This window comes from Molothrus ater, chromosome 5 (assembly GCF_012460135.2).
Source record: "Molothrus ater isolate BHLD 08-10-18 breed brown headed cowbird chromosome 5, BPBGC_Mater_1.1, whole genome shotgun sequence".
Classification (NCBI taxonomy): Eukaryota; Metazoa; Chordata; class Aves; order Passeriformes; family Icteridae; genus Molothrus; species Molothrus ater.
The window spans coordinates 16253198-16279107 of NC_050482.2; the positions used below are offsets into that span (position 1 = coordinate 16253198).

General features: G+C 34.0%; 1 protein-coding gene across 1 annotated transcript in view; it reads left to right on the plus strand.

The window, feature by feature from the left end:
• The window catches only part of TBC1D22A (TBC1 domain family member 22A), a 140927-nt gene that overhangs the window by 96031 nt on the left and 18986 nt on the right, over window positions 1-25910 (plus strand). Inside the window, exon 12 of the mRNA XM_036401158.2 lies at window positions 12633-12728. Within this exon, the coding sequence (XP_036257051.1) occupies window positions 12633-12728 (96 nt within the window). The remainder of the gene's footprint in view (window positions 1-12632; window positions 12729-25910) is intronic.

Consider the following 25910-nt stretch of genomic DNA (forward strand, 5'->3'; position numbering starts at 1 on the left):
GTTCAGTTTTCTGTAGGATACAATTTGAAACACTTTGTTTCATGATACTGTATGACATTTGCAGTTAAATATTTAAATTCAAACTAAATGTTTGTATGATTGCAGTGTATTTTTTTTTTCAAGTGTGATTATTAATATAATCTCTGAATATCTGCTATGTAAATTAGGTGTATGGTAAAGATATTTTTGATTTTCTGACTCGTGGCTTCTCTTCCTCTTTGGTATTGATTCCCATTTCAGTACACATGCACTCTTCATGGCTTTTACTCTGTCTGGGCTATGACTTATTTTTTTCTTATTTTTCTTTTTGTTTTACATTCTCTTTCTCTCGAGTTTGGTGCCTGTTATGGAAACAGAACTCTGCTGCTTGATTCCCTGTAGGCTCCCACTGAGCAGTGGTGACAACCTTTGCTTCCCACCTGTTTCCATAGTAGCAGCACCTTGTTGTTTTTGAGAAGTGATTATTAGTTTGGGTTATTGTTTAGGTGCCCAAGGATGCAGTGAATTTTCACAGCCTTTAAAGGCTAGCCAAGCTTTAATGGGATAACATGGAAAATTAACAGCCCTTGGAATGTTCCTGACACAGTCCTTGCTGTCTGAAAGTCATGTGGCAAATGCAGATTCTTGAAAGGTAGCCAGGACCCATCTTCACTGGCTCATCACTAGTCCTATAAATTGTAAAACTTCTGGAATCTGTTAGTAGTTTGCCACCTCTGTTTCTGTCACTGTGCCTGGGTGCCTGGCTCTGGGAGTCCCTTCAGTGTGTAAATTCTCAGTATAACTTTGTGTGAGCTGATGCTTTGTTTTGCAGCTCATTTTGCACATTGCTTGTTTCAAACGTGTTTCTTCCAGCTATGCACACTGTGCTGCTTTTGTTTTGGCTGGAATGAGCTACGGATGTTGTCAGTGTGTGGTGAGCTTCATCCTTCCATACAGCCATTCTGTGATGGCAGAGATTTTATACCAGTAAGTTTTTAATGCCACGCTGAAAAATAAGGTGTACAGAAAACAGTTTTCCAGAATGGTATTGGGTAATTGGTATTGATTATCATAAAATCTCTGCTTTGTTTTTTTGGTTTTTTTGGGCTTTTTTTGCACAGTATGTAATTGCATTAAATACAGTTTATTTTTTATTTAGTTTTTTTTTTAATATCCTTTGCTATTTTGATATTGGTTTAGAGTGTTTTGCAATCAAGAAATCACTATGTACACATAGTAACAGAGTAAGCAGTGTTAAAATTCTTGTATCTATGGTATCTATGTACCAAAATAAGTTATATTTGCAGTTACATTATTTATGAGATATTAAAACATTGACATTAACTTAAACTTATGCTTGAACATACAGCTTTACATCCTTCTCTCCAGCATTTTTGGATATGTTGGTCAGATTTTAAAGTCTGAAAGCTCAAAGTCTTCAGCCTTCATTGCTGTAAGCAAAATCATGTGGGAAAAATCTTATAAAGCTGCAGGACAGATACAGTTAACAATTACATTTTGATGCTACATCCTTTAATAAGTAAATATTTTAGTTCACACCTTGGGTAGATAATATTTTGTTTGGTTTCTGTTTTAATTTTCTAGAGGCTGAGTTGTTACTGTGGAGCATATTTGTTTGTTTTTTTCACATTCATTTTGTTGATAAAATTCATCTTGAAGCCTGGCAGCATAATTTTTTATGATTGCTTTTTTGTTGCCTGTTACAGCTTAATAAGAGAGATTTAGAGAAAATTGTATGTATTTTTTTTCTTTTATAATAGTAAAAAATAAATTCAGAAAGTGCCATTTATAACCTCACTATGTACTCTTTTCAAGTCTTAAATAAAATAAATAAGTAAAATGCTTCTGAAAATTTGGAGAGATGCTTGGGAATCTAATGCAGTGTCTAGGTTGTTTCAGTGAGACTAGTCCCACTGTCCTTTCGATGTATTTGGTCAATATTTCTTGATAAGAGAATTTGCAGAAGTACTGTACTAGATGTTACACTGTGAATTTCAGCTGAAGATTTTGGGTTCAGTCAAAAAAAACAGCTAGAAAACTTTTCTTTGGATCAAAGCTGTCGTCCTATTTTGATCTGCTTAAGGGTAGGGGTTGTGATGAGGGCACTCTTGTTTACTTTGTCTTCTGTTGGAAGTGCCTCAATCTCCTGGTACTGAAGACTCAGTCCTTCCAGTGTCAGCATGGATTAGTGGAATGTTACTCACAAAAGCTGGAAGGAAAACAGCAAGTCATGTTTATTGACAGCAGTAAGAGATTTGAGTGACTCAAACTTCAGTCTGGTGATGTCATGTCACACAGGAAGAACATGAAGCTGTGCAGGTTACATCAGGCTTTCAGTATGGGGAAAGCTGTTGAAGAGCAAGAGCTTTGTAAGCCCTTGTGCTGTATTTGTGATGGAGTAAGAAAAACCCCCAATTCTAGAAAAAAACCCAATTCATTATTGATAATATTAGAATTAATAAAGTTGCATGTAGGTGGTAATACCTTAAAATTTGCCTTGCTTTCTGCCACTTTTTTCTTCATTTACACTACTACTGGATATTCTTGTAGGAGCTTTTATAAGGAAGTGGCTGCTAGGAAAGCATTGATGATTAGTGTCTGATACACCTGAGATGGAGAAAAGTATAAAAGTGTTGCTGTTGTAATAATCTCATAATTGCTCAGGGCTCTTTAGGGTCAACATAAAAATTTTGTTTTTCAGAGATAAGAATAGTAGCATCAGAGGTAACCTCCAGAGAACCTTGATAAAGCAGATTGCAACAACTCTTCAGGTGTTGCCATTCCCAGTGAGTCTTTTGCTTTATGCTGCTGTCTTCAGTCAGTGGTCTGGTGTGAAGACTTATTATTAAAGCAGACTTCATCTTGATCCACAGTTGATTGTCAGCATCTTAAGAAAATTTAAATCAAAGATCTTACCTTGATTCAGTGTCCTGAAAGATACTTAAGTTCTGAGCAGGCTGTGGCATTTAGCATCCTCAGAACTGTAGTGTTATTCACAGGAAATATTTTTGCTAAATCTAATAAAGACAGTCATATTTTGTAGATGTAGTAGATGTAGTCTCTCATTCTGATCAGAGTTCAGCAAAGCTGCACCTGACCATCACTATTAATTCTTTGTGTCCTAAGCAGTTGGTGGATGGGAATAGAAGTGGTCTGAAGAGTAGTTTTTGGATTAGCTTGTTGAGTCTTTTGTACTAACAAAAGAAGCAGCTAGTCTTATTCATCCCAACAAAATCAAACTCCTGGTGATAGCTATCAAGTATTTAATGGATTTAATTAAAATTCGTGCATTATTAACATTTCCAGCTGTGATATTGAGTGACTAGCAATTTTCAGATACTTAGAATGAGTAATGGTGTTGGCTTTTCAGTTGCTTTTGATACAACCCCTTTTATAAACCTGCAGTTTAGCACCATCATGACTATAGAGCCTCTGTGCTGGATGGAGCTGAAGAGCTGTTGAGTAATGTTTTCAGATGTTGTGCTTTTCTTTAATCAGACAAGATGTTGCTGCATTCAGCAACTGCCTACTTTAGTTTTGGTGGCATTGTTAGTTTATTTTAATGGAAGTTGAATGAAGTGTGAAGCATGCAGACCAAGGAATGTTGTAAGCAGTCACATGGTCACAAAAAGCTTGGTATAATTAAGTCATCATCACAAAGCAAGATTGAACATTCAGGCAAATTGCCATCCCTGAGTAGAGACTGATTCAGATAGTGTTGCTGTGCAATGAAAGTGTTTTCATGAATCAGATTTTTGCAGGACAACAAATGAAGGAAAATAACAGTCCCAGCTATTTCCTAGCCTCTAATAGGAATAATGGTGATCAAAAATTAAGGATTTTGTTGCTTGTTTCTTGTTTTGTAGAATTTGATTTAATGTGGTTTAATGATGGGAGAAGGGGAAGCAGCCAGTGATGTGTCTTGAGTACCTTGATAATGGTTGTGCTAGAAAGTTGGATGATGTTCTTGACTCTGTGTTATGATTTAACTCTGTCACGCCTAAACTTCTTAGCTTGGAGAACAAGGAAGGAAGGTAATATCTCATGCTTATTACTAAATGTATTTTTGGTATTTCTACTTATCATCTTAGTCAACAAGACCACCTATTAGAAAACACGTGACTGAACATGTGACATATTTGTTCATTCTCAGCTCTTATGGTGTGTTCCTTAAGAGAAAGAAAAAGTTTTGGAAATAGTTTGCTTGAAAATTTATTTTTTGTAATAATTAAGAAGAAAATAGTTTTTTCTTAGAACAGACAAGGTTCTGGTATAAATGTCAATCTAATCAGAAATCTTCAGAAAACTTTTACATTACATTGACGTAATCATCTCCCAATTTACAGAAGTAGGAATTTTGGGATTGTAGAGTTTTTATTTACTGAAAAAAAAATTCACAGATATCTTTATTGGATTGTTTAATATGCTTTTCTCAAATTACCTATAATATTTAATTTTAGAGTTCATTGTAATCTGACCACCAACTTTGTCCTGAAAGGCACATGAGAACCTCTCTCTATCTGGAAGTGACATATGTAGCCTAAAACATACTTCATGAGATGAATTTCTTTGAATTGCATGTTAGCAGTATGTCAGTAAGCACTTTCTTGTTATTTGAGAAGTTGGAATAAGCAACCATTATTTTTTAATACTGTTAATACTTAGATTTTGCTTTAATCTTTCAGTATAAATATGTGATATATATGTGTAGAGGTATTCTCACTACTTTTTTCAGTTGTGAAATGGTAGACTAGCACTTACAACTTTCTGTAGGTCTGCCTTGAAGTATTAATTTGATAAGTTTTATGAAAGCTAATAATATGATAAAGCCAAAGCAAATTAATTAAACAATGAAACTATTATGCAGCTATTTCAGCTATTTGAAATCCATGGACTAAAAGCTCCAGTGATTGTCTCAAGCATGTATTTCAGTATATTTGATAACCCATGAATATCTGCAGAAAAGGATATCGTTGTGCTCTTTTTAATGAACTAACAATTTCATACCAAAAATTCAGCAGTACCTCTGTTTAGAATAAAGGGCTACATGTAAATGAGGCTAGTGCAGAAATTATATTTAAACAATGCTGACAGTTCTTCTATTGTGCCCATTAATTAATTTCCCAGTATCGCTGTTCTCTGGGAACAAACTGTAAAAATAATTAAAATGATACATGAGGTAAATAATTCTGAAATTCAAAAGGTGAAATAGGGAATTAGTTTAGTAAATATTAGTCATACTGCTTATTTGTGCTCATTTGCCTTTTAAAAGCAGGTTGGTGAGGAAGTGTGGTCTGGTTTTGGTTCCCATGATCTGCTGAAGTTCTCACAGGTGGAAAAGTTGCCATATTATTTTTTGATCGTGCTTGTGCAATTGTGCTTGTCCCTATATCCAATCAGTAGTTTGCTTAAAGCAGGTTGGCATTTATGTAAAGATATTTTGCCTTGCATCAAAGTACTTCAGAATTAAATCAGTTGCAGGTGATCATATTTACTAATGATCTGGATTAAGTTTGTGCTTTTTAAGTTAAATCATACTTTTAAATGTAATTCTGTGACTAAAAGCAGTGTTGATTTTAGTGTGACACAGCTTTGCTTTTTTCCCCACCACATTTTTGGCCAACTAATTGCTGTCAAGTCTTGACTTGAGACAGAATATGAATGTTTAAGTACAAATTAAATTAGTGATTTCAGAGAGAAGGAATGGGGTTTTAATTAGAAGGAAACTTCAAAACAAATTTCTTTCCAGCTGGACAGTCGTGTCTGAATAAATGAAGCCCAGCTTTCAGCCTAGCTTAAAATATAAGAAGTTTTTGCAATACATATTCTTTCGATCATTGAATGGTGAAAAAAAGATGAAATCTAAATTTTGGTATCCCAAATGTGCATGTCTTTGAAAATATTTTGTCTGGATATTTTTAGTCAAATCTGCCATGTAACCTATTAAAAAACAAATAGCCCACAGGTTTTAGCAAGTTTTTTCTGTGACTTCACTTATGCTAGGGAGGCAGATAGTTGGTCACTTCTGGGTTTATCCCTATCTTATTGCTCCTCAGACTTTCCATAACCACTTAGTGCTTCCATAACTTCACACCTGCAAGAGGGATTTTAAATTCAGATGGGGCTATCTCAGCAAATTAAAGATGCAAAGTGAATTTTCTGGTAAATAGCTAGAGAATTAAACTCTTCAAACAGTGGAAGTTTTTGAAAAGGCTGTTGGTAGTGTTGTCTTCTCATACACTCTTACAGCTTCTGTGATCTGTCTGCCCAAGACTTTTCTGAGGAAAAGACTCAGGACTAAGGTGTGTAGGGAAGTATATGCTTCACCTTTATATACATGAGAAACAGAATTAGTGTATGCTTGTATTTCATGCTGTTAGAGGAAGTAAATGACATAGTGGTGGTTGGTGTTAATGAGACAGAGATTCGCTACGTTGAGTCATTACACTATGTCATGGTTTGGGAAGATAATTAGGAACCATATTAATGGCTCTAACCTAAATAGTTTGTTTTTTAATACATGAGCTATGTGAACAAAGAAAATATAGCTGTAAGTAATCAACTGCTCTCTAAAACCTAAACAGTGTAAATTATCTATTGTTATTAATGTGGGCTTGTAATGCTGTGTGGCTCATACTTGTTAATGCACTGAAATCAACCTGGGAGAGTTTCATTAGTTCTTGCTGCTGGTTCTTCCATTCTCATTGACAAACAAATTACTTGCAGAAAGTAATTTTTTGTTCCTACTAGAGGAACAAAATGTAAAATACATATATTAGATTGGGGTTTTATATACAGCCCTCACTATTGTTATCTAAAATCACAGTGGTTGATTTATCACTGGCAGAATTCATCCTCACATTGCCACATCCCTGTTTTGCTATGTTCTATGTAGTTATAACTGCTAGGTAAAATGAAAGTTGTCTGCCTTTTCAAATTGTAGAAATTCAAGGCAGCAGATTAGTAATAGTTTCTCCAGCAAGTACAAAGAACAAGTCATGGTCATTCTTTGCGACAGATAACAAGAGGCTTATTAACATGGGAAATTAGAGAAAAGAAATTATATTTCTAGGGTCTATCTAGGTTCTTTTCAAGAAAATGTTAGAAATGAGTGTTGCAAAATGTTTTCCTTGTGTAGAGTTCAGCATCTTCTTGCATTTGTATCCAAGGCATTTTTCAAGAAGACTGCTTTTTTCCACTTTCTTCTGTCAGTATGCAATCCAGCAAGAAAAGGCTTTAAGGGAGCTGCATAAGAAGCTCCATTCCTTTGCGAAGATCTAGCAACACTCCTGTGTGCAGAGGTAATAAACCACCAAGAGGAGGGAAAATAGCTGTAAAAGATGACAGTTCATTGTTGGATGTGAAAGTGTTTGATTGACTGAGAATCCACTTGACATCCTAGTCATGACTGAACTCTTTAAAAACTTCTTGGTGAATTCTTTAAAAGAACCAAATGCGAAACATTGATTTTTGCTTTCCACCACAGTGTATTCTGGAAAAGCTAGGACAGAAAAGTCAAATACACACTTTGCTAGTTATTTTTTTAATCTATTTGAATTGAGCATGTTAGCAAGTGAAGAGGGCAGTAATTTAAACTCCATTCTGAAAACACAAGGTCATGTGGAAATTTATATGAAAGATGCTTCATAAAACTAAATTACTAGTTGAAGAGTGCATAAATCGGGTAAATAGTAATTATCAGTAGCATGCATTTATATTTTTGACATTGATTCATAGTCTTAAAATGAATTTTCCATGCCATATGGAGCATTCCAACAGGGCAAGGTATTGATCCAAAAAAATTCCAGCAGTGGTCTGTGTTCTTTGTGGCTGGGATTTCACAGCAGTGGTTTATGTCAGAAGTCATATTTTAGGAATTGTTGCCATGTGGTTGGTGACTAGATCAGACTGGCCGATGACTAAATTGTTGTGAAAACTGATCTTCACCTCATTTTCAGCATAAATTTGCCAAATCTAATGGAAGATTTTATGATAAGTAATTTTTTTGAACATGCCTAGCAGAAATAGGGAATGTGAACACAGTTCTTGTAACGTTTCTTTAAAAATAGCTCTTCTATAAGGGATTTAGTGAAATCTAAGTGTTGAGATATTTGCATATTTTTTGGCTGTGACAGATATTTCTAGCTCAATGTTATGACCTGGAAATGTTACTTTCCATTAAAGATTTTGAAATGCTATGAAATGTGTTTGGATCAGATTTTCTTTTATGCAAAGATTAAACCTGCCCATAAATTTTTGTGTTAATTGATGGATGTTCGCATTAGGAACAGCTGCTTGTAGGCCTTACCTATAGATTATGTTTTGTTTGTTTCTTTTGTTTTTTTAAAGCATAAAAGATCCAACTTTGTTGCTGGGTTTATGGTAAGAATGGATTCAGCTTAGACAAGTGCTCTTGGTCACTTACTGCTTTTAGGATCATCCTCTTGGGAATAGACATAGTGAAGCAAAAACAATGATACAAGACAATCCAAAATGTGCAAACTCAGCAAAACTGTTGTTAATAGGTATTTTTGCATATAACTGTAAAAAAACTTTTTAACCTATATAATGAATAAAATTAAAATTTTTAGCACTTTTTGAATAATTGAAGTTTCATTTTATAGCTGACTAGAAAACTAACAAGCGGAGAAGGGATCATCCAACATGAGCTGGTAGGCTGCTGTGTACAATAAAAATAGTTGCAGTCTGCAAAGTATTCCAGTATCTTTTAGAATGCCAAGATTAAGGTGACTTCAGCTCGATGTTCTCTAAAATTGATTGGAATATTCTTTCACCATGACTAATTATGTCATTTTAAGAAAGTGTTGACATGATTTTTGTAGGGGAAAATCACACCTCACAAAGCTTGAGAGCCAGTGAACAATGTAGCAGGCTGATGCAGAATATTGAAAACATTGAAGAGGGTTCTTTGCTAAAGGTTGTTAAAGAAGAAACACAGCTGTGGAATTCAAGGGAATGCCCTTGTATGAATATTAATAACTGCCTGAAAGATAGAAAACAAATGTTAAGAACAAGTAGGCAAGTTTCAAAATTAAAGGAAATAACATGTAATTATTTTGCAATTTGTCATGAGGCTTAAGATCTTTCTGCTTAAGAGATAAAAAAAGGATAGAAGAGCAACTGAGACAGCAAAGTTTGCTGACAACACCATACTACTAAGGGTAGTAAAGGTGAGAGGTGGAGAGAAAAGAGTCACAGGACTTCATGTTTCTGTTAAATGTGTTAACCTGGCATAAATGACATGAACTTTGGTGTGGACTAAATAAAGTGATATTGTGTGTTTGGACCAATCCTAGCTTTAGTGGTATAACTATGGGCTTCAAGGTAGTTTCCTACAGTCAAGCACAAGAGAAAAATACAAGCTCAGTAGCAGTCAAGAATAGAAAAATAAAAAAACCCAAATGTTCGAAATTACTGGAAAAGGTAAGGAGAACAAAATATCATTATGAGCACTATCGGAGTTATAGTCTTTCTTCAACTTACATGCTATACACAGGTCAGGCCCTATTTCAAAATGAGAAAATTACAGGAAAAGATGCTTAAGAAGGCTGAGCAAAGGGCGTGGAACTGGTACATGAGGAACAGTGGAATAAGCAAAACAGTTCTAGTCTGTAAAAGATAAGGAAATATGAATGGATTGCAGAAAGTGAACAGGAAGTGATTCATACTCTTTCACTATCTGAACTACTTTGACTGAAACTAGCAGGTTTAAACCAGACATGGCATGCACTCGTGTTTTGGAATTCTTTGTTCCAGGACTTGATGATTTAGCAAAAGCTTACAGTTGCAAAAAGATTTTGGAAGTTAAGACAAATTCATTAACTCCTATTAAATGGATATATTCTGCAGCTTCTCTTAGGACATCTCTGAACATGAAACCTTTGAAACCTGGAGTATTCTGGGGAGATACTGCTCTATCTTGCACTCATATACTCAGTCATCTGCTGTTGGTCATGCCTGGTGAGAGGCTCGTTACTGTCATGGACCTCTCTGGTGTGCTCTTGCTGTGTTTCTACTCAGACTGGAACTCTTGAGTCTGTTTTGACAGTGAATTGAGTCTGAGCCTAGGAAGTCAAGGCTCCTGGCTGATCAAAAATGAAAAAGTTGGAGGAGCAGCCAACATATTCTATTTTTCATGATATTCATGTGTTGGCTTCTTTCTCTTTTTATGCCATAGATTGCTTGGATATTTGGGCAAAAATTATTTAAATCTCTTTTCACCTAAACGATCTGCTCTTTGTAATGTGGTAGAAATGGAGTTGCTTAAGGTTGCTTTATTCATGTGTAATTATTGAGGATTTGGAAGTCCTTGTGTCTGAGCTATTACTTGAGTAATGAAATGTGGTTTAATACCTAACCCTGACAAAATTTCATAGCTTTAATTATTCTGAGTACTTAAACAATAATTTTGTGTTGTATATAAATACAAATATACAATAAAATTTGTATATAAATACAAATATAATAGCATGAGGTATTACACTCCCTAACTGTTGATGTATCCAGGGTGGAAGGCTGCTTAGACTAATCATTGACAAGACAATAATCAGTCTAGTCATACAATAAAATTTGCATTCTTTTGGTGGTTGTCTAATTCAAGAAGTTTGGGGAGTGCAGTCCAAAGAATGCCTTTTTTTCAGTTGCAAAGGAGATCCAGCATTTGCAGGGCAATGAGATACTTGTGATGTTAACAATCTAAATGATTTTTATTGATAATGACAGATGGTTCTTAGATAATGTGCTCAGAGTCGTCTGTAATATGTTCAGAATAAGTCCTCTGGAAGGTTGTACATCTGCCTTGAGATTTTTTTCTGAAATATTTAAATCAAGGTCATTGTTTATACTTGATTTTAAATAGCTTTTAGCTGGTAGTCTGCATTTCTGTACATTTAGAGATCAAACTGTTTGTAACTTCAAAAGCTGCAAATGGAAAAGTGTAATAGGTATCAGGTGTTAGAAAAGGCAATTATGCATTAGCTGTTTTACTCAATTTCTAAAACTGTCTAAAGCTATCCATTGGAAATACTTTGTACCTAGACTTATCTCTGAAGCATGATGAATTTTTAAATCTATGGGGGATATGCATTTTTTCTCTAATGAATTGCATTTTTAAGCCTATTTTGTTTCATTTAAAAGAGCTTCATTTTGAGGAGCTTCATTTTTTCAGCAAACTTTTATTGGTGAAAGAAACCAGAAAAATCACAAGACAAAGTACAGATCTTTATACACATCCAGATAATTCTTCTACATTTCCTGAGAAGTATTTCCAAAATTAGCTAATTCTTATTTTCAGTTCCAAGTGCAGTTTTAAACTTAAAAGCTTCCCTCCAAGTATTTGGCATTGTCTCTTTTCTGGAACCTTACTGATTTGGTGGACCAGATGGTCTGTGGTTTCTGTAGCTGTTAACAAGGTGTTTTACAAACCTCTTGTAGCACACTCTGCTCTTTTATCAGTCAAGGATAGAGGAGAAGGAAAAGTAGTAGTAGGAGAATATTTTTCCTTTGTCACTCGTTATAGCTGGGAAGTTTATTTATTGCACAAATTTTAAATACCATGTTGTTTTAGGTTAAATAGCAATAAAATAGGTATTTTATAATGTTATTCTTTATGTAAGAAATTGTTTCAGTTCACTATACTTGAGCAGAACACTTTATTTTTCTAAAGAGTAAACTTCAGTTTTGAAATGACCAACAAAGAATATGAAAAAATGTGCTGTATTTTTAAAGTACTATAATTAGATCTTGTAAATTATATAGATATCAGCAATTAAATACACCTCCATTTGTCAGATTATGTAGTTTAATTTCATAATTATTATTTTCAGATTTTATTTTAATGAGATTTTACATAGCATTATTTCACAGTCATAACATTGATAATTTAATATCATAATTATTTTTTCAGTCCTTAGTGGTATAGAAAATTAAATCTGAGATTAACTTGATAATATGAGCAAACTTAGTGATGTCTTTTAATGACGTCATCACAAGATTTTCTCAACCCTTATGTGAAATTATAAAATACTAATTTCTAAGGGGAGTTTTATAAAGGGATGGAATCTGCTGACTCGCACCAGAACAGAAAGCTGCAGATCTGAATGCAAAACTGAGCTGTATATGTTTCATCTTATGAGTAAGTTTTCTTCCTATAGTGAAAACATCTAATTCAGTTCAGTATAATTCAAGGTATTTTAATTTTTACAATGCTTAATAATTTCCTATATCAAAATTTACGCTTAAAAAGCTACTGCTAGTCAAAGAGTTGACTTAATAATGGAGATGAAACACATCACAGTATTGAGCTGGACAGTACAGTATTTCATACCAGATATAAGCTAATGGATAACACCAGAAATGGAAAACACATCAGTAAAGAATGGATTTAAATATGAGAAATGGAAGCTGCCTTACCTCTGTCCCTGTTACAGATAATAGCAATGAATAGGTTTGGCATAGATTAAATGCAGGCATGTTTATGATACAAGGAGAGACAGATGTGGCTGACATTTTTAGTTAGAAGTAAATGTCATAAAAATACACTTGGGGCATATGGTGATCAAAAGTATTATTATTTGTGTATTGAAAGGATGATCTATTTTTATTTTTTCTAGTCTGAACCAGAGGGTTTTTCTCACTTCCACTTGTACGTCTGCGCTGCCTTCCTTGTCAGGTGGAGGAAAGAGATCCTGGAGGAGAAAGATTTTCAAGTAAGTGAAAAGGATATTTTTCAAGCACAGGGTGCTGTTTCTTATATTTACCTTCCTAACATTACTCTGGGGATGAATTTAAGACAAAACAGGAGCAGCAAGACTGACAATATCTTACTGTTAGAGTTGCACCAAAACTGTTAGACCTGAAGTGATGGGCTATAAGCAGTAGGAGATGTCTTTTCTTTGCCCACTCTGGAAAAAAATACTGTTTTAGCTGAGGCAGACTTTGAGAAGATGATTTCTGGGGATGTTGTATTTCACAGAGATTTTTGAAAAGGTAAAGTTTGTTAATCTTAAATGTGTCACTGAAGAATTTATTTGTAATTTCCCATCAGTTTAATATAACATTCTCTAACAAGGTCATGTTCATTTTTTCAAAAAAGCTGGACAAACAGTCTTTTAAAATGAGGAGCCTATCTTTCATTAGGAATTAAAAGGACTTCAGGCCTCTATGTTTCAAAACCTTACATTTTTTCAGCAACAAGCATATCAGGATTTTTGTAAGAAGATTTGAATATGGTAGATAGGCAGATCATTTGCATACATCCATAGAAGTCCAATTATTTTTGTGAACTGGTGACAGTTCATTTCATAGAAATATTTATATTGAATTTTACCCTATGATACACATTGAATGCCTAAAAGGCTTTAAAGTCTCGTTTGAAGGCTGAATGTGAATAGCCTGTGCTGCAAAGCCCCCACCATTGCCTACCCAGGGGAAATGGCCCATTACCAGCTTATTTTATCTCCAGCTGACTGAACTCTGTGGCCCTCTACAAATGAACCATTGTGCAAATTTGTGTATCACTTCAATCTATTTTAGCTTCATGAAAGGATTTATTCAGAGCTGTTGTGGCCTGTCTTTGAAATGAATAAATCCCTAAGGGCACAACATAACAGCTTTAATTTCTCCTACCTGCTAACACTGTCAGATTTTCTCAATTTATGGTACTTTGTCAAAATCATCCCTAATGTTGGTATCCATACCTCTCGATTACAATTGTTCTCTGTTAATCCTCCCTATTAAATTGTTCATGTTGATTTCCCACACCAAAGGCCATAATTTTCTTCTCCATACCAAATATATTACAACTATGTTTCAAGTGAATAATACCATGGTATAGTACTATGAAAATTGGTTTTGTTCTCCTTACACATATTCAGATTTGTTTACTTATTTAATAGCTAAGGTATTTCTGTATGGTTTAATTTCTTTATAGGCCATGTGAACTAGAATATAAAGTACAGAAATCAGGAATACACTGGAATGCATTTATCACGCTGCTTTGGATTGCTTACATGGAAATGCAATTGGTAATTTTGAGGGTCTGTAGATCCATGCTAGTTTTATCACCATCATATGTTATCACTAAAAGCCTTGGCCTTCTTTATTGTGCAACATGACCTTTTAAAATGGCTGAACTAAAGTGTTATCAATTCTCTAAATGATACTTCTGTCCCACAGGCAAGAATAATATCCATTATTCTTCTGCTTTGTTAATAATAGCTGTAGATCAGTGCCTAGTCTTCAAAGTAATAAGCACTTAAACTGCATTGGAAAATTGGGGAGTTCAGTATGTGCTGTCTGGGGCACTCTGATTGCACTGAATTCACATTATTGAGAAGTCATAGCTACAGTACATTTTGTACAGAAGTTTTTTGTTCTGTAAACTGTATCAAGAACCACATGCATCCAGTAATTTTTCTTGCACATAGCATGGTCTGTATCTGTTTTTCTGCATATGACAGGAGTAAGGGAAGTTTCTCCTAACTGTCAGTCAGAGGACCTGGTTCTTTGCTACTAGCTGTGAAAACCCCTGCTCTTCTTTTACATGTCTGCTTGACCTCTTTCAGTAGAAATACAGACCTCACAGGAATATTAAGATGGAATAATTTTCCAAGAACATCAGATGTGGCACTGTGCCAGAAGAGACACTGAACAGATTTTGAATGAAAGACCAATTTTAAAGGAATTGGTTATGCAATACTTCTATTCTTATTATTTGATGAAGTATATTATCAGTAATATTACAGACATGATGATGATAGAAAATACTCTTTGCTCTTGAGATACGTCTTTTCATTCTTTTAAGTATGTCTGAAACCAAGCAATCAGTAAAAGTATGATTTTTTTTTCTTCCTGATATGAACAGATTAATTGACTTAGATACCAAATGTTCATCCCTCAATATTTCCTTATACATACACACAATGTGTGTGACTGTAGTTTTGGGGACTTCTTTTGTGTATTGTCAGGTAGCAGAGAAATTAATTTTGAAATGAAAGAAGTTAGGCTGGACTCACTATAGAGTGATACAACCCAAAAATTTCTTGGTATTTGGTTTATATCTGTAGAATTAAATATTAAGATATTAAGGGAAGTAAGTTTTGTTAAGGGAAGGGTGGAAGAAATAAATGTTTCAACTCAGGCCTCCATATGTTCAAATGTTCTTTTGTATATATTATGTGTATGTACTGTAGATGCACATGTATATATACCTGAACAGGTGTATTTATAGACTTGGAACACAGGCATATAAAACTGTGTTGATTTTTTTTCATTGTAAGATGATAACCAAGTCATGATGATAGTTGTCCTCCTTTGAATCATTTGAACAAGTCATTGCTCTCACTGCCATTTATTTGGTTAAGTACAAAATATCAGATGGTTTTAATTTCCTAGGAGTTCAAAGCTGCTTAAATTTTGTCCTACTTATTCAGTAATCTTTCTAGTAAGCTACAATCCCATTTTGAAAGTTGCTATTTAATGCAACGAGCTGTGTGATGCAATGCTGTGTAATGAGGACAAAAATTACTCCATTCAGCAATTTTTAATTCCCCAGAGTCACTTTTTGATACCAGTGAAATTAAACTGACATGTTTTCAGGGAGATGTTTTAAATATTTTATGCCCATGTATAATACAAAGTTTAACACTATGGAAAACAGTTCTTTTAGTTTTCATTACAGCTTGTTATTCTCTCTTGGTTCTCACTTCTAGAGAGTCCTCTTTTTCTAGATAGGGTGCCCCACAAACCCAGGTACAGAGAGGAAGTTTGGATAGCTCTGTTACTCTGTTCATAATTCAGATTAGCAGTCTATACTTCACATGTGGGGGAGCAGAGAACACAATGGCTAGGCAGTAAATGGCAGAAATTTTAATCCTGTCTTAGATTTTCCCTTTTAACTAGTGTGATGTTTTATACACTCAAACAGGTCATTCTTGGTTTCTGACATTTCTGTTCATGATATGAAAATTCTGTGTTAATTTCCTGGTTCCATACTAGTGTCAGACAAAAAAAAAAAAGAAAAAAAACAGTAAGCTTAATATAAATAAAAATACTTTTTTTTAGTGTGATACACTATGCCTTTTGAATACAAAATGTGCAATTAATTTAGCTCAAGTATCTAAGCTTAAGTAATTAAACGTGCAAGTAATGAAAACATTTCTGATGAGTACATCAGCATGTCTCAGACTTTGGCTTGCTGTTATTAATTTTCCTAACTACAGCCATAAATCCAAAATTTTCCTGAATTCTTGAGAGGTGTGGGTAGCTGATGATGTTAAGTGATAAAATATTCATGTATGATTTTGAACATATTTGGAATTAAAATATTAATAGAAAATATGGCTACTGAGTTGGCCAGTTTTGTACGATGTACAAGATATCTGAAAGATTTTTACAGAAGCTAGACTTCAGGGACTAGATTCAACTGTTGAACTAAATATAAGCTAATGGTAATTATAATTAACTTAGTAATAGTTGAATTCATACTGGCTTATCTGTTAGATTTGTACTTTAAGGAAGTTATCACTTTGTTGACATAGCTGAGCTACAAAAATATATTCAGTATGTTGTAGTAAGGAATGTCTCTTGCAGATCTTTTCTTATTCATGATTTTAAGATACAGGCTTTTCTGTCTGTCTAAAAGACATTTTCACCCACGCTGTCACCAACTCACATCTTTATTACTGCATTGTCCTTTTCTTTGTCATTGACAAATGCATTTTTGCTCCAATTATATTCACCCAGACTGCAAAGAAGCTGTAAAGATAATTTTTCAGTCCATCATTTTTTCTTGCTTTCTTGCTCTGCATCTCCCTTAGCTCCCTCTTTTTTAGAGCACCAAGGAAAACTTAGACACTTTCTCTTTTGAGGCCTTTAATGGACTAACACTGACACCTTACATGGCACCTGAGATTCAGCAGTGAGCTGCTGACTGCAGTCTATCAGCCCGTGATGACAGCTTCATTACCCACCTGCACTCACAAGAAAGTAGCAGTGCTATCTCCCACTTTGCCACCTTACTTAAATGGAGCACCTAATGCAGATATTCAGCTACTTTGCTCTAAGCCATGCTAAGTTCTGTTTTTTTGCTATGCCCAGAATAGATTTGACAGGTTGGCTTGAGTCTGTTAGTAGCACTTAGAGTCACATTGATGAGTTTTGTGTTGTTTCTTTTTACTTTTCTGTGAATTTATTGTCTCTTGCTTTGCACTTGAGCCATAAAATCTTCAGGATAGTGACTGTGCTTTATTCTTGTTTATATCATATTTTAAGTAATGATTAAACAATTATTATTTTGTATATAGGAAATAAGTTTTATCGACTTGTTTACCAAAATGAATGCACACACAATTGTATGTCTTATTAGAAATTAGATAAATGCTGAATAACAAGATACTTAGAAGACAAATTCATGTCTACTGCATATATAAGTAATAGGCTTTATTTTAAAAAGTTTTATATGAATATGTTTCCTAGAAATTATCTGCTGTAGAAACATGTCAGATATCAGAAATGTAATTTCATACTATCTTTTTACACTCAACCACAGTAATATAGACTTCATTAGTCTTTTGTGATCTTTACATAGTTTATGATGTAAATTTTTAAATTTTACTTTTTCTGCTTGAAAGTATAGGAGTGCTTACTTCATATCATATGAGGTGTATCTAATAAATCTTTTTTAATTTAGCTTCCAGGTATGTACTGTGCTAAAAAATTAATTTCCATTGCTCCTGCAGTAAAAAGAAATGTTTTTCAATTAAAGAAAAAATAAAAAATATGTTTCTGAAAGGATTAGGTTTTTGAACAGAGGAATGTTTGCCCTCCTTCTCTCTAAGCTCGATGATTAGATGATTTTGTGCCCTCATTCTTCTGTGTATGGAAGCTAATAGGGTCTTTTCGGTGGATGTTCCAAAACTTGTAAAGAATTTAAAACTGTGAACATGGAAATCTTTCTAACTGTAAAGAGCCTGACTACTACCACTGCTGTGATTTAATTCCCTGCTGAGAGCGCTTTTGGAAGTTGTTCAATATATTGTACTGTGTTTCAAGAAACTGGACGCTCTGCTGTTTCAGACTTTGAAAGTCATAGCTGGCAACCTAACGTGAGATCACTTCCTAATCTCTGAGTACTGGTAGCAGACAGCTGGGATTCAACACTCTGGGATCATTTATGTTCAGAAGAGCCAATTTGCAATAATAACATTGCTGACTTCATTTTTGCAGGCAGAGCTTAATGAACAGAGAATGATGTGAGTGGTAATAGTTTAACTGCTCTGTTATCAACCCTACTCAACTTTGTCAAAAGCTTCTGCGTATTTTGATTGTCATGAATATCTTGACTTGGCCTCCACATGTGAGGGTATTTCAAATTAAACAGAATGGTGCAAAGATGTTTTAACATTCAGTCAGAACTACAGGTTTTGTCCCACAGAAATTATTATTGCAAAATTTTAATATTGAACTGAAATGTAACAGATGGACTGTAGGTCTTCCTTCTTTTAATACTTATCTAGTACTAGGAGGAGAACTTGCCCTCTGTCTGGAAAGCTACTGGAAGATTCTGACCAGTTTATATGGTACACTAAATGGCTTAAGGAGCATGAAAAATGAAATAAAAATTGTAATTCTGCCCTTACTTATCTCTTGCTGTATGGCTTTCCATTTTCTTTTGATTATACTGTAGGCCTATTTTTCCTAAGTTATACATTGTTTTTCCCCAAAGTTTGGCTTCAAATGTGCAAAGCAGAGAATGAAAATAGTTTAAAAAACAAACAAACAAACCCCACTTTGGATTTATATCTTAATTTAGCTAGGAATGTGTGTATTTTCACTCCTAAATTTACCTCTTTTTCTTTGTTTTGCTTGAGTTTCTGGGCCAAGAGCCTATAGGAATAATATATTACTCATGCCTGGCATGTTAAAAGTAATATTTAATATACTACCAGTAACACAGGTAAATTTTGTAGTATCTGAATTTGAAATCTGCCTCTGTTTCTGTTGCCCTCCTTCCATCTAGCTCTCTCCCAGAAATCCTCGTTCGTCCTCAAGATATTTGGAACAGTGGCACATAGTAAAATTACTAGCTATAGTACAACGATTTTGAATTACAAGTAGCTTAAATATATGTATTTGCTACTAAAACATAGAAGTTATTCTGTGATATGATGTAGTCTAATATTATCAGACAAATCACAGCAGTCAGTGAGACTAAGCCCTGCTTTCCAAAGCACTTGAAGAACAGTAGTCCTTGCACATCTAATCACTGCAGCCATGACTTATCTTGGGAAATCTCTACAGTTGTTTGTTTTGGGTTTTTTTTTTTGCACTGAAATAGGTTGGTCAAAACAGGAAGAAATATTCAAAATCCCTGCTGAAGGAGTCTAGTTCCACAGGGCCAGCATACTCTGTCAGTAGAAATTTTGTTTGGGATGCAGCATGAAAAGTGGAAAACTGAAACCATGCTTATAAGAAACAGGACAAGCTTCAGGTTTTGTTATTGATATAAGTAGAATAATATTTTAAAATTTTTATGGATCTTAAAACTTTATAAATATTTCTAACTGTAACCTTTGTTACAGAGTGTTGAGATTTAGTAACTTCATTATTACCCTGACCTGTTTTAAGTGTAATTCCAAGGCACATGGCTTTTATGAAGTCACTTATTTCTCAGAAGTTTAAAAAATCTGAAAATCAAGGTACTGGGAGATAGTAACAAGTGCCTTCTTCCCTAGCACACCAGTTGAGAGCATCTAAAAGGGAATGAGGTTCTTCACTGTAAAAGCTGGAGTGGCTCTTTCTAGAGGAAATGTGTAAGATGTAAGAAGAGTACAGGGAATTGTTTTGAAGTGATGGCCAGCTACTTCTTCTTGAAAGTAGATGGGGAGCATGCTTAAAGAGCCAAGGTATTAAGAACTTATGTCTCTTACCAGAGCAGTTTGGAGATGTATTTTGACTCATTGCACACAGGTGTCAGTTTGTAATACTTTCACATTTGCTGACTATTTAAAAAATAAAACCAAAACCAAAAGGGATATAATAATTTATAGTCCTGAATAGTCTGTATTTTCTTCTATGTAAAGGTTCACGCCATTTGAAAAATTACATTTCATCAGGTTTTTTTCTACAGTTAGTTTCAAATTAAGTTGTTATTTGAATAGTTTGCTTTTCTGATAGAGGATGTGTTGCAATTTTAGATGATGCATCAAATTAAAAAATTCAAATGTGAGCACTGAAAATGCAGATTTGTGCTTGGATTTCGTGTGTGACATACTGCAATTCATTAACTTCTAACCCTTCTTTCATACAGACCAAAATCTTTAACAACAGATGTAGTGTATTTGAGAGCTCAGTTCATTATACCATATATTAGTATTGCAGAGTTCTTACGCTAGTGTTTGTCTGTGTTCTTCAAAAAACCCTAAGCAACTATATTACAAAGTCAGCAGTAATTTCTATTTTCTAAATCAATTATGTGTGATATTAGGTAATGTCTTCCTTATTTTTCAAATATTAATTTTTTAAGTAATGAAGATGTTAACCAGCTGCATAGTTCAGTACAAATATTATATGAAGATATGATTTGTGTTTCAGAGACCAGTTAGGTTGAAAATGTGTTACATTATATACTTTGGCTTAAGGTTTAGTGAAATAAAGTGAATCCTCTAACTCAGATCTAAATTAGAAATAAAGTCACTTTTAAATTACATTTGTAGTCAGTGGAAAGACATGTATGAATTAGTCACTTTTGATCTCACCCTATCCTGTGCAAATATTTATGTCACTGTATTATTTATGAAGGAATATGGCATTGACAGAAATTAGAATTCATCTGTCAAATCCTACATTTAATGGTCTGAATATTAAATACTTGGTGAAGATTTGCTTGAGGATGTGAATGTCTTTTTGCAAGCCCAAATGTTATTTCTTGTACTGATTTTTACCAGAGATGTTACCAGTAAGGAAGAGGGATGGAAGTTCCAGTAGAGACTGCTCAATAGAGGGAAAGACTATTGAACATAATTCCTCTCAAACTTGCTGTTGTGTGGAGAAGAACTGTAGGACATAGTGTTTATACAATTCATATTGCTTGGAAGATCCCTTTACATTCTGAATATTTTTATGGAAAAGGCATCTGTTTCTTTAGCAGGCATTCCTTCTTCAGACAGAGTTACCTGACTCCTCACAGACACCTGAGCCCTTGCCTTTGTGTGCACCTCTATTCTTATTATTTGAATTTAAGGATTTTAGTGTTACAGATTTGAATATGATTTGGGCTTTTTTTTTTTTGTGGGAAATGCATTCTAGTGATTATAATAGGAAAATAACTTTAATTCTTGTTTAGTAATGGATCTTACTTTTTACTGTCACTGGGTGAGCTCTAGAATTAATTTTTATTTTACTTTATAGTTATTCTGTAAAATCATACTATTGTGTTCTATATATTCTTGCCAATAATTTTTAATGTATTTTATTGATTTGGTTTAAACCTTTCCATTACTACCCATTTTACATAGTGACTAACTACCAGAGCAACCTAAAAAAAGAGTATTACCAACATATCACTTGGTCGCTGATAACTACCAGTCTCTTCAGAATCAGTTTCTTGAAGAAGGAAATGTAAAGGATTAAAACAGATAGAAGACCTGGAGATTTTCCTGGATGTAGAACTTCAGAGATCATTGCAGTTACAATGGCATAGTAATAATTTCTGTCTTGAACTCTGGGTACTATAAAAGCTCTAGGATCTCAGCTCTTTAATCTTGTGAAGCTGAATACATAATGTCTTCAAAGTTCTGCAGTTTACCAAAATCTTTATTTCATTTTGCTCCCTGAAAATTGCATATTTTCAATGTGATTAGACTAATCCCATTAACCTGATAATGTAATTGGTCAGCTTTTCCTGTTTTCCCCAGGAATTAATTATCAATTTTTAATGGAAATTGCTTAGTGAAATTTGTGCTAGATTAAATGCTTTTTCCTTTATTGTTTTTGTTAATGCTGTTTTTAATTGTAGGATAATGTTAATATGGCTTTATGTCTCTTATGAGATTGTTTTTCTTGAAGGTTGTCCTTGCAGAATTAACTGCCACCTAATTAATAAGCCCAGATGTAGCAACAAGAATGAACAGCAAATGCAGCTTTTAGAGTGAATGAGACTGGCCTGGACAGAATGTAGCACAATCATTGCTATTTTAAAGGAGGTTTCTTTATGAACAGTGTTACAGAAACCAGTGTTTGGATTCAAATATTTTGATGGGGTCATAAGACATTCATGCATAAGATATTTAACGATGGATAACAACTTTTTCCTGAGCTGAAGAGCAGCACTTGGAGTTTCACACTTCCTTGCCTGCATTAAAATACATGAAGAAAATAAATATCAGATGAAATAAATTCCAGTGATTAAGAACCATTTCAAGTTTCAGATACAGTCACACAGAACCATATTTCAATGATTATAGAATTATAAAGCCATGTTTTTCCAAATGAATGATTTAGCTGTTTAATTACATGAGAACAGCTTATTTACATTGAGACTTTAACATGAGTTTTTATTTTTCTTTTATCCCAAATGTCCTTCTTTAGCTTTGTGTGTTCTTTGTATCTTCAGGAATACTGGGGTTTGGATTTTCTACTGTGGAATTTACTGTAGTATACTGAATATACTGTATAGTATATACAGTACAGTGTATACTGTACTGTACTTGAACAGTACTTGGACATTGCAAGATCAGAAAATGATTTTACAATGCCATGTATAATGTGGATTGTATATATATATATAAATAAAATATATAATATTTTATTTTTGGTTGTTGGTTTTTTTTTTTTTTTAACAGACCTGTAATGTAGTCTTACAACTGATGGCACCCATATGGTTTTTATGTTTCTTCACATTATCAGAGTATTGCAAAGGGTGAAGATAGGTTTTTTTAAGAAAAAAACAAACAAACTGTCCAAAACCTTAGTGCCATTTTTTTTTTCTGTGATACAGGGGAACCATAGTTTTGTTATATTTGACTGCAGAAGATAGAGGTCGAAAAGCTGTAGCAAATCTATACTGTTCAGAAGGACACTTATCATTAATTCTTCTAATGTGCAAAGAGCACAATGAATTCAAATTTATGAAAATGTAATGTTATCCTAGAATTCATAAATCTGTAGGTTAAAAGGAAGTTGGAAGGAAACTTTTTTCTCCTCCAACTCTTTAAAAGACTATATATATGAAGAGGGAAAATACCTGTTTAGGGACAGAGGACTCTTGACAGTTTCTAACAGATCTGGCCTTTTTTCAATAAGTTTATATAAATAACTTTTTCTAAATCTTTATGGGTTTGGCACAATTTTCTAATAACTTTTAGGTTAAGTAGTTGTGGTTACATCTAAAAATCACATTGTGCATGCCATAATTGAAACAGGATTCTATTTTGCTTATTCAAGAAAAAAGAATATGGTTACACGTATTCGCACAGAATGAATGGGTGATGAATATTGCTGGGCTAATAACCCTTTGGGAAGGATGCAAGAATACAGATTGATTTTTGTTCTCTTATCCATAAAGTAGTTTCTTGATAACCCTCTAGGTCTTCAGATGGCTTTAAGTGAACCAGAATAATAATTTTATTTTGGCTTCAGTTGAGCTATTTGACAAATTGAATTCACCATTTTTAGTAAATGCTGCTGTTGAAGAGTTAAATTGCTCACAAAGCAAAAAAAAAAGGCATAGCATTTTGAATATTTTGAGTAGGCTCTCAGGAATCCAGAGGCACGCTGCTGCTACATAAATACAATTAGACCTCTTTTCAAAGCATATTCACTTGGGCACATTGAGAATCAATAGAATATAAGTTCAGTAAATAGGCTTCAAGACAAAAAATGTTTTGCAAATATGCAGACTAATTAAAATATAATTTGCAGCGCATTTTACCAAGATGCAATGGTTTTAGTCTTTCTGTTTTATAGTTAAGATTTACACGTATCATTCTTAATACTGCATAAAATCCTGACAGAAAATCATATGGAAAAGCTGAGCTGCGGCTTTTGCATCCATATTCTGGTGTTTTTAAAAAGTGCTGTTTAGTTCTGGACATGCTGTTCTTAGCCAGTCTTAGGTACCAAAACCAGAGAAGGCCTTTTACCACTAGAAAATAAAATTACCGCCAGAAATTTTTAGTCTGGCAAAATCTTAAAGGTGTTGGATATCTCTTTATGTTAAAAAAATAAGCAAATGAGGAAAGAAGTCCCCACAAGCCCAGCCAAAACCATCCAAACCAGAAGAAGCTGTCTATGCTATCTGGTAAAAAACCAACTATGCTTTTTCATGGGTTCATTTATATACATTCCAGCTATGATTTGTGCATTGGAACAGCACATAATGTGTAACTTTCCATGATATTTGAATTTTCACCTGATAGAATACTACACTTCTGGGCACTGGAGGGGATTTTTGTTTCTTCTAAATTCCATTGGATGTTCTTGTCAGTCCAGATTTCATTTTTGCTACATTACAGTCATGCTTTATCTTGAAGGGTTTCATCATAATTACTCTTTCTCAGACAAAACATTGGGTTCGTCTTAATTGAAGAATTATCATATTTTAACTTCAGTAAAGTTTCCTGTCTTAAGAATTTGAGCCTTAGGATAAAAATATCTACATAATAGTGGATATTTGCTGTAGAAAAGCAATGCCAGACTGTCAAGTGTGTCAACAAATTATACTGAAGCTAATTCAGCGAAAATTGCTGTGGTGAAGATCAACAGAATTAAGAAAGTTGACCAAAACAAAATGATTAATGCTGGAAACATAAAATTGGAAGGTGGATTAACATTTATTTTATATAATGCCCATTTTTTCAATCTTAGTGGGGAGAGAATTAGAAACAGAATAAATCTAGATTTTACTTACAGAAAGATGAAAATATCTAAAAATATTTTAAGTAATTAAACGAATATCATAAAATTGAAAAAAAATTCCACTTTATTTCAGCGCAACCAAAGTTCAGGTATTCAGCAAAAGAAACTCAGTACCCAAAATTATACTCCAGTGGAATGATTGAACTTATTTGATCAAAGAAGATTTGATCAAAGAAATTAGAAATTAAAAGGTGAATGTTTGATTGGAAGTTGCAGGTGATCAATAGGTAGTATTTCTATAGTGCTTTCCAAATCTGACTTTTCAGATAAAATCTTGTCAGTAAGCCAGGGGGTTTTCTTGCTCTTTGGGTTCCCAGGAATTTTGTTCAAGTAATTTGTTATAGTTGGCAAATAGAATTGGTGAAGATGCAGTATTAGAAACCCTAGAAAAATCCAAACCACAGTATTCCTGAAGATATAAAGAACACACAAAGCTAAAGAAGGATTCCTTGGATCAAAGCAAAATAAAAACTCTTGTTAAAGCCTCAATGTAAATAAGCTGTTCTCATGTAATTAAACAGCTGAATCTTTCATTTGGCTGTTTGTATAATCATTGAAATAGGGTTCTGTGTGACTATATCTATAACTGAGAATGGTTCTTAATCACTGGAATTAATTTCACCTGATACTCAGACTATGTATTTTAATGCAGGCAAGGAACTGATGTTTCCTCTTGACGTGTAGTTCATCATCTGCTCTGGCTCTGACCATAATGAAGTCTCCCATCATGAAGTAGTGTGATAACAGCATAAGTATAATGTAGTAACAGCATGATTTAACTGCATGAGTCAGCAGTGGACTGTTGGGGCCTTCCAAATCCGTACTGCAATTTTGCTATCTCAACACAGTGTTAGAAAATAAATGGGGTAGCTTTAGGCTTGGAATGGTTCCAGTCACCATAAGTAGTCTCACTTTGTGCTTTGCTGGGGCTGCAAGGAGGCTATTTCATACTTCAGTCCTATTTCAGCTTGCTG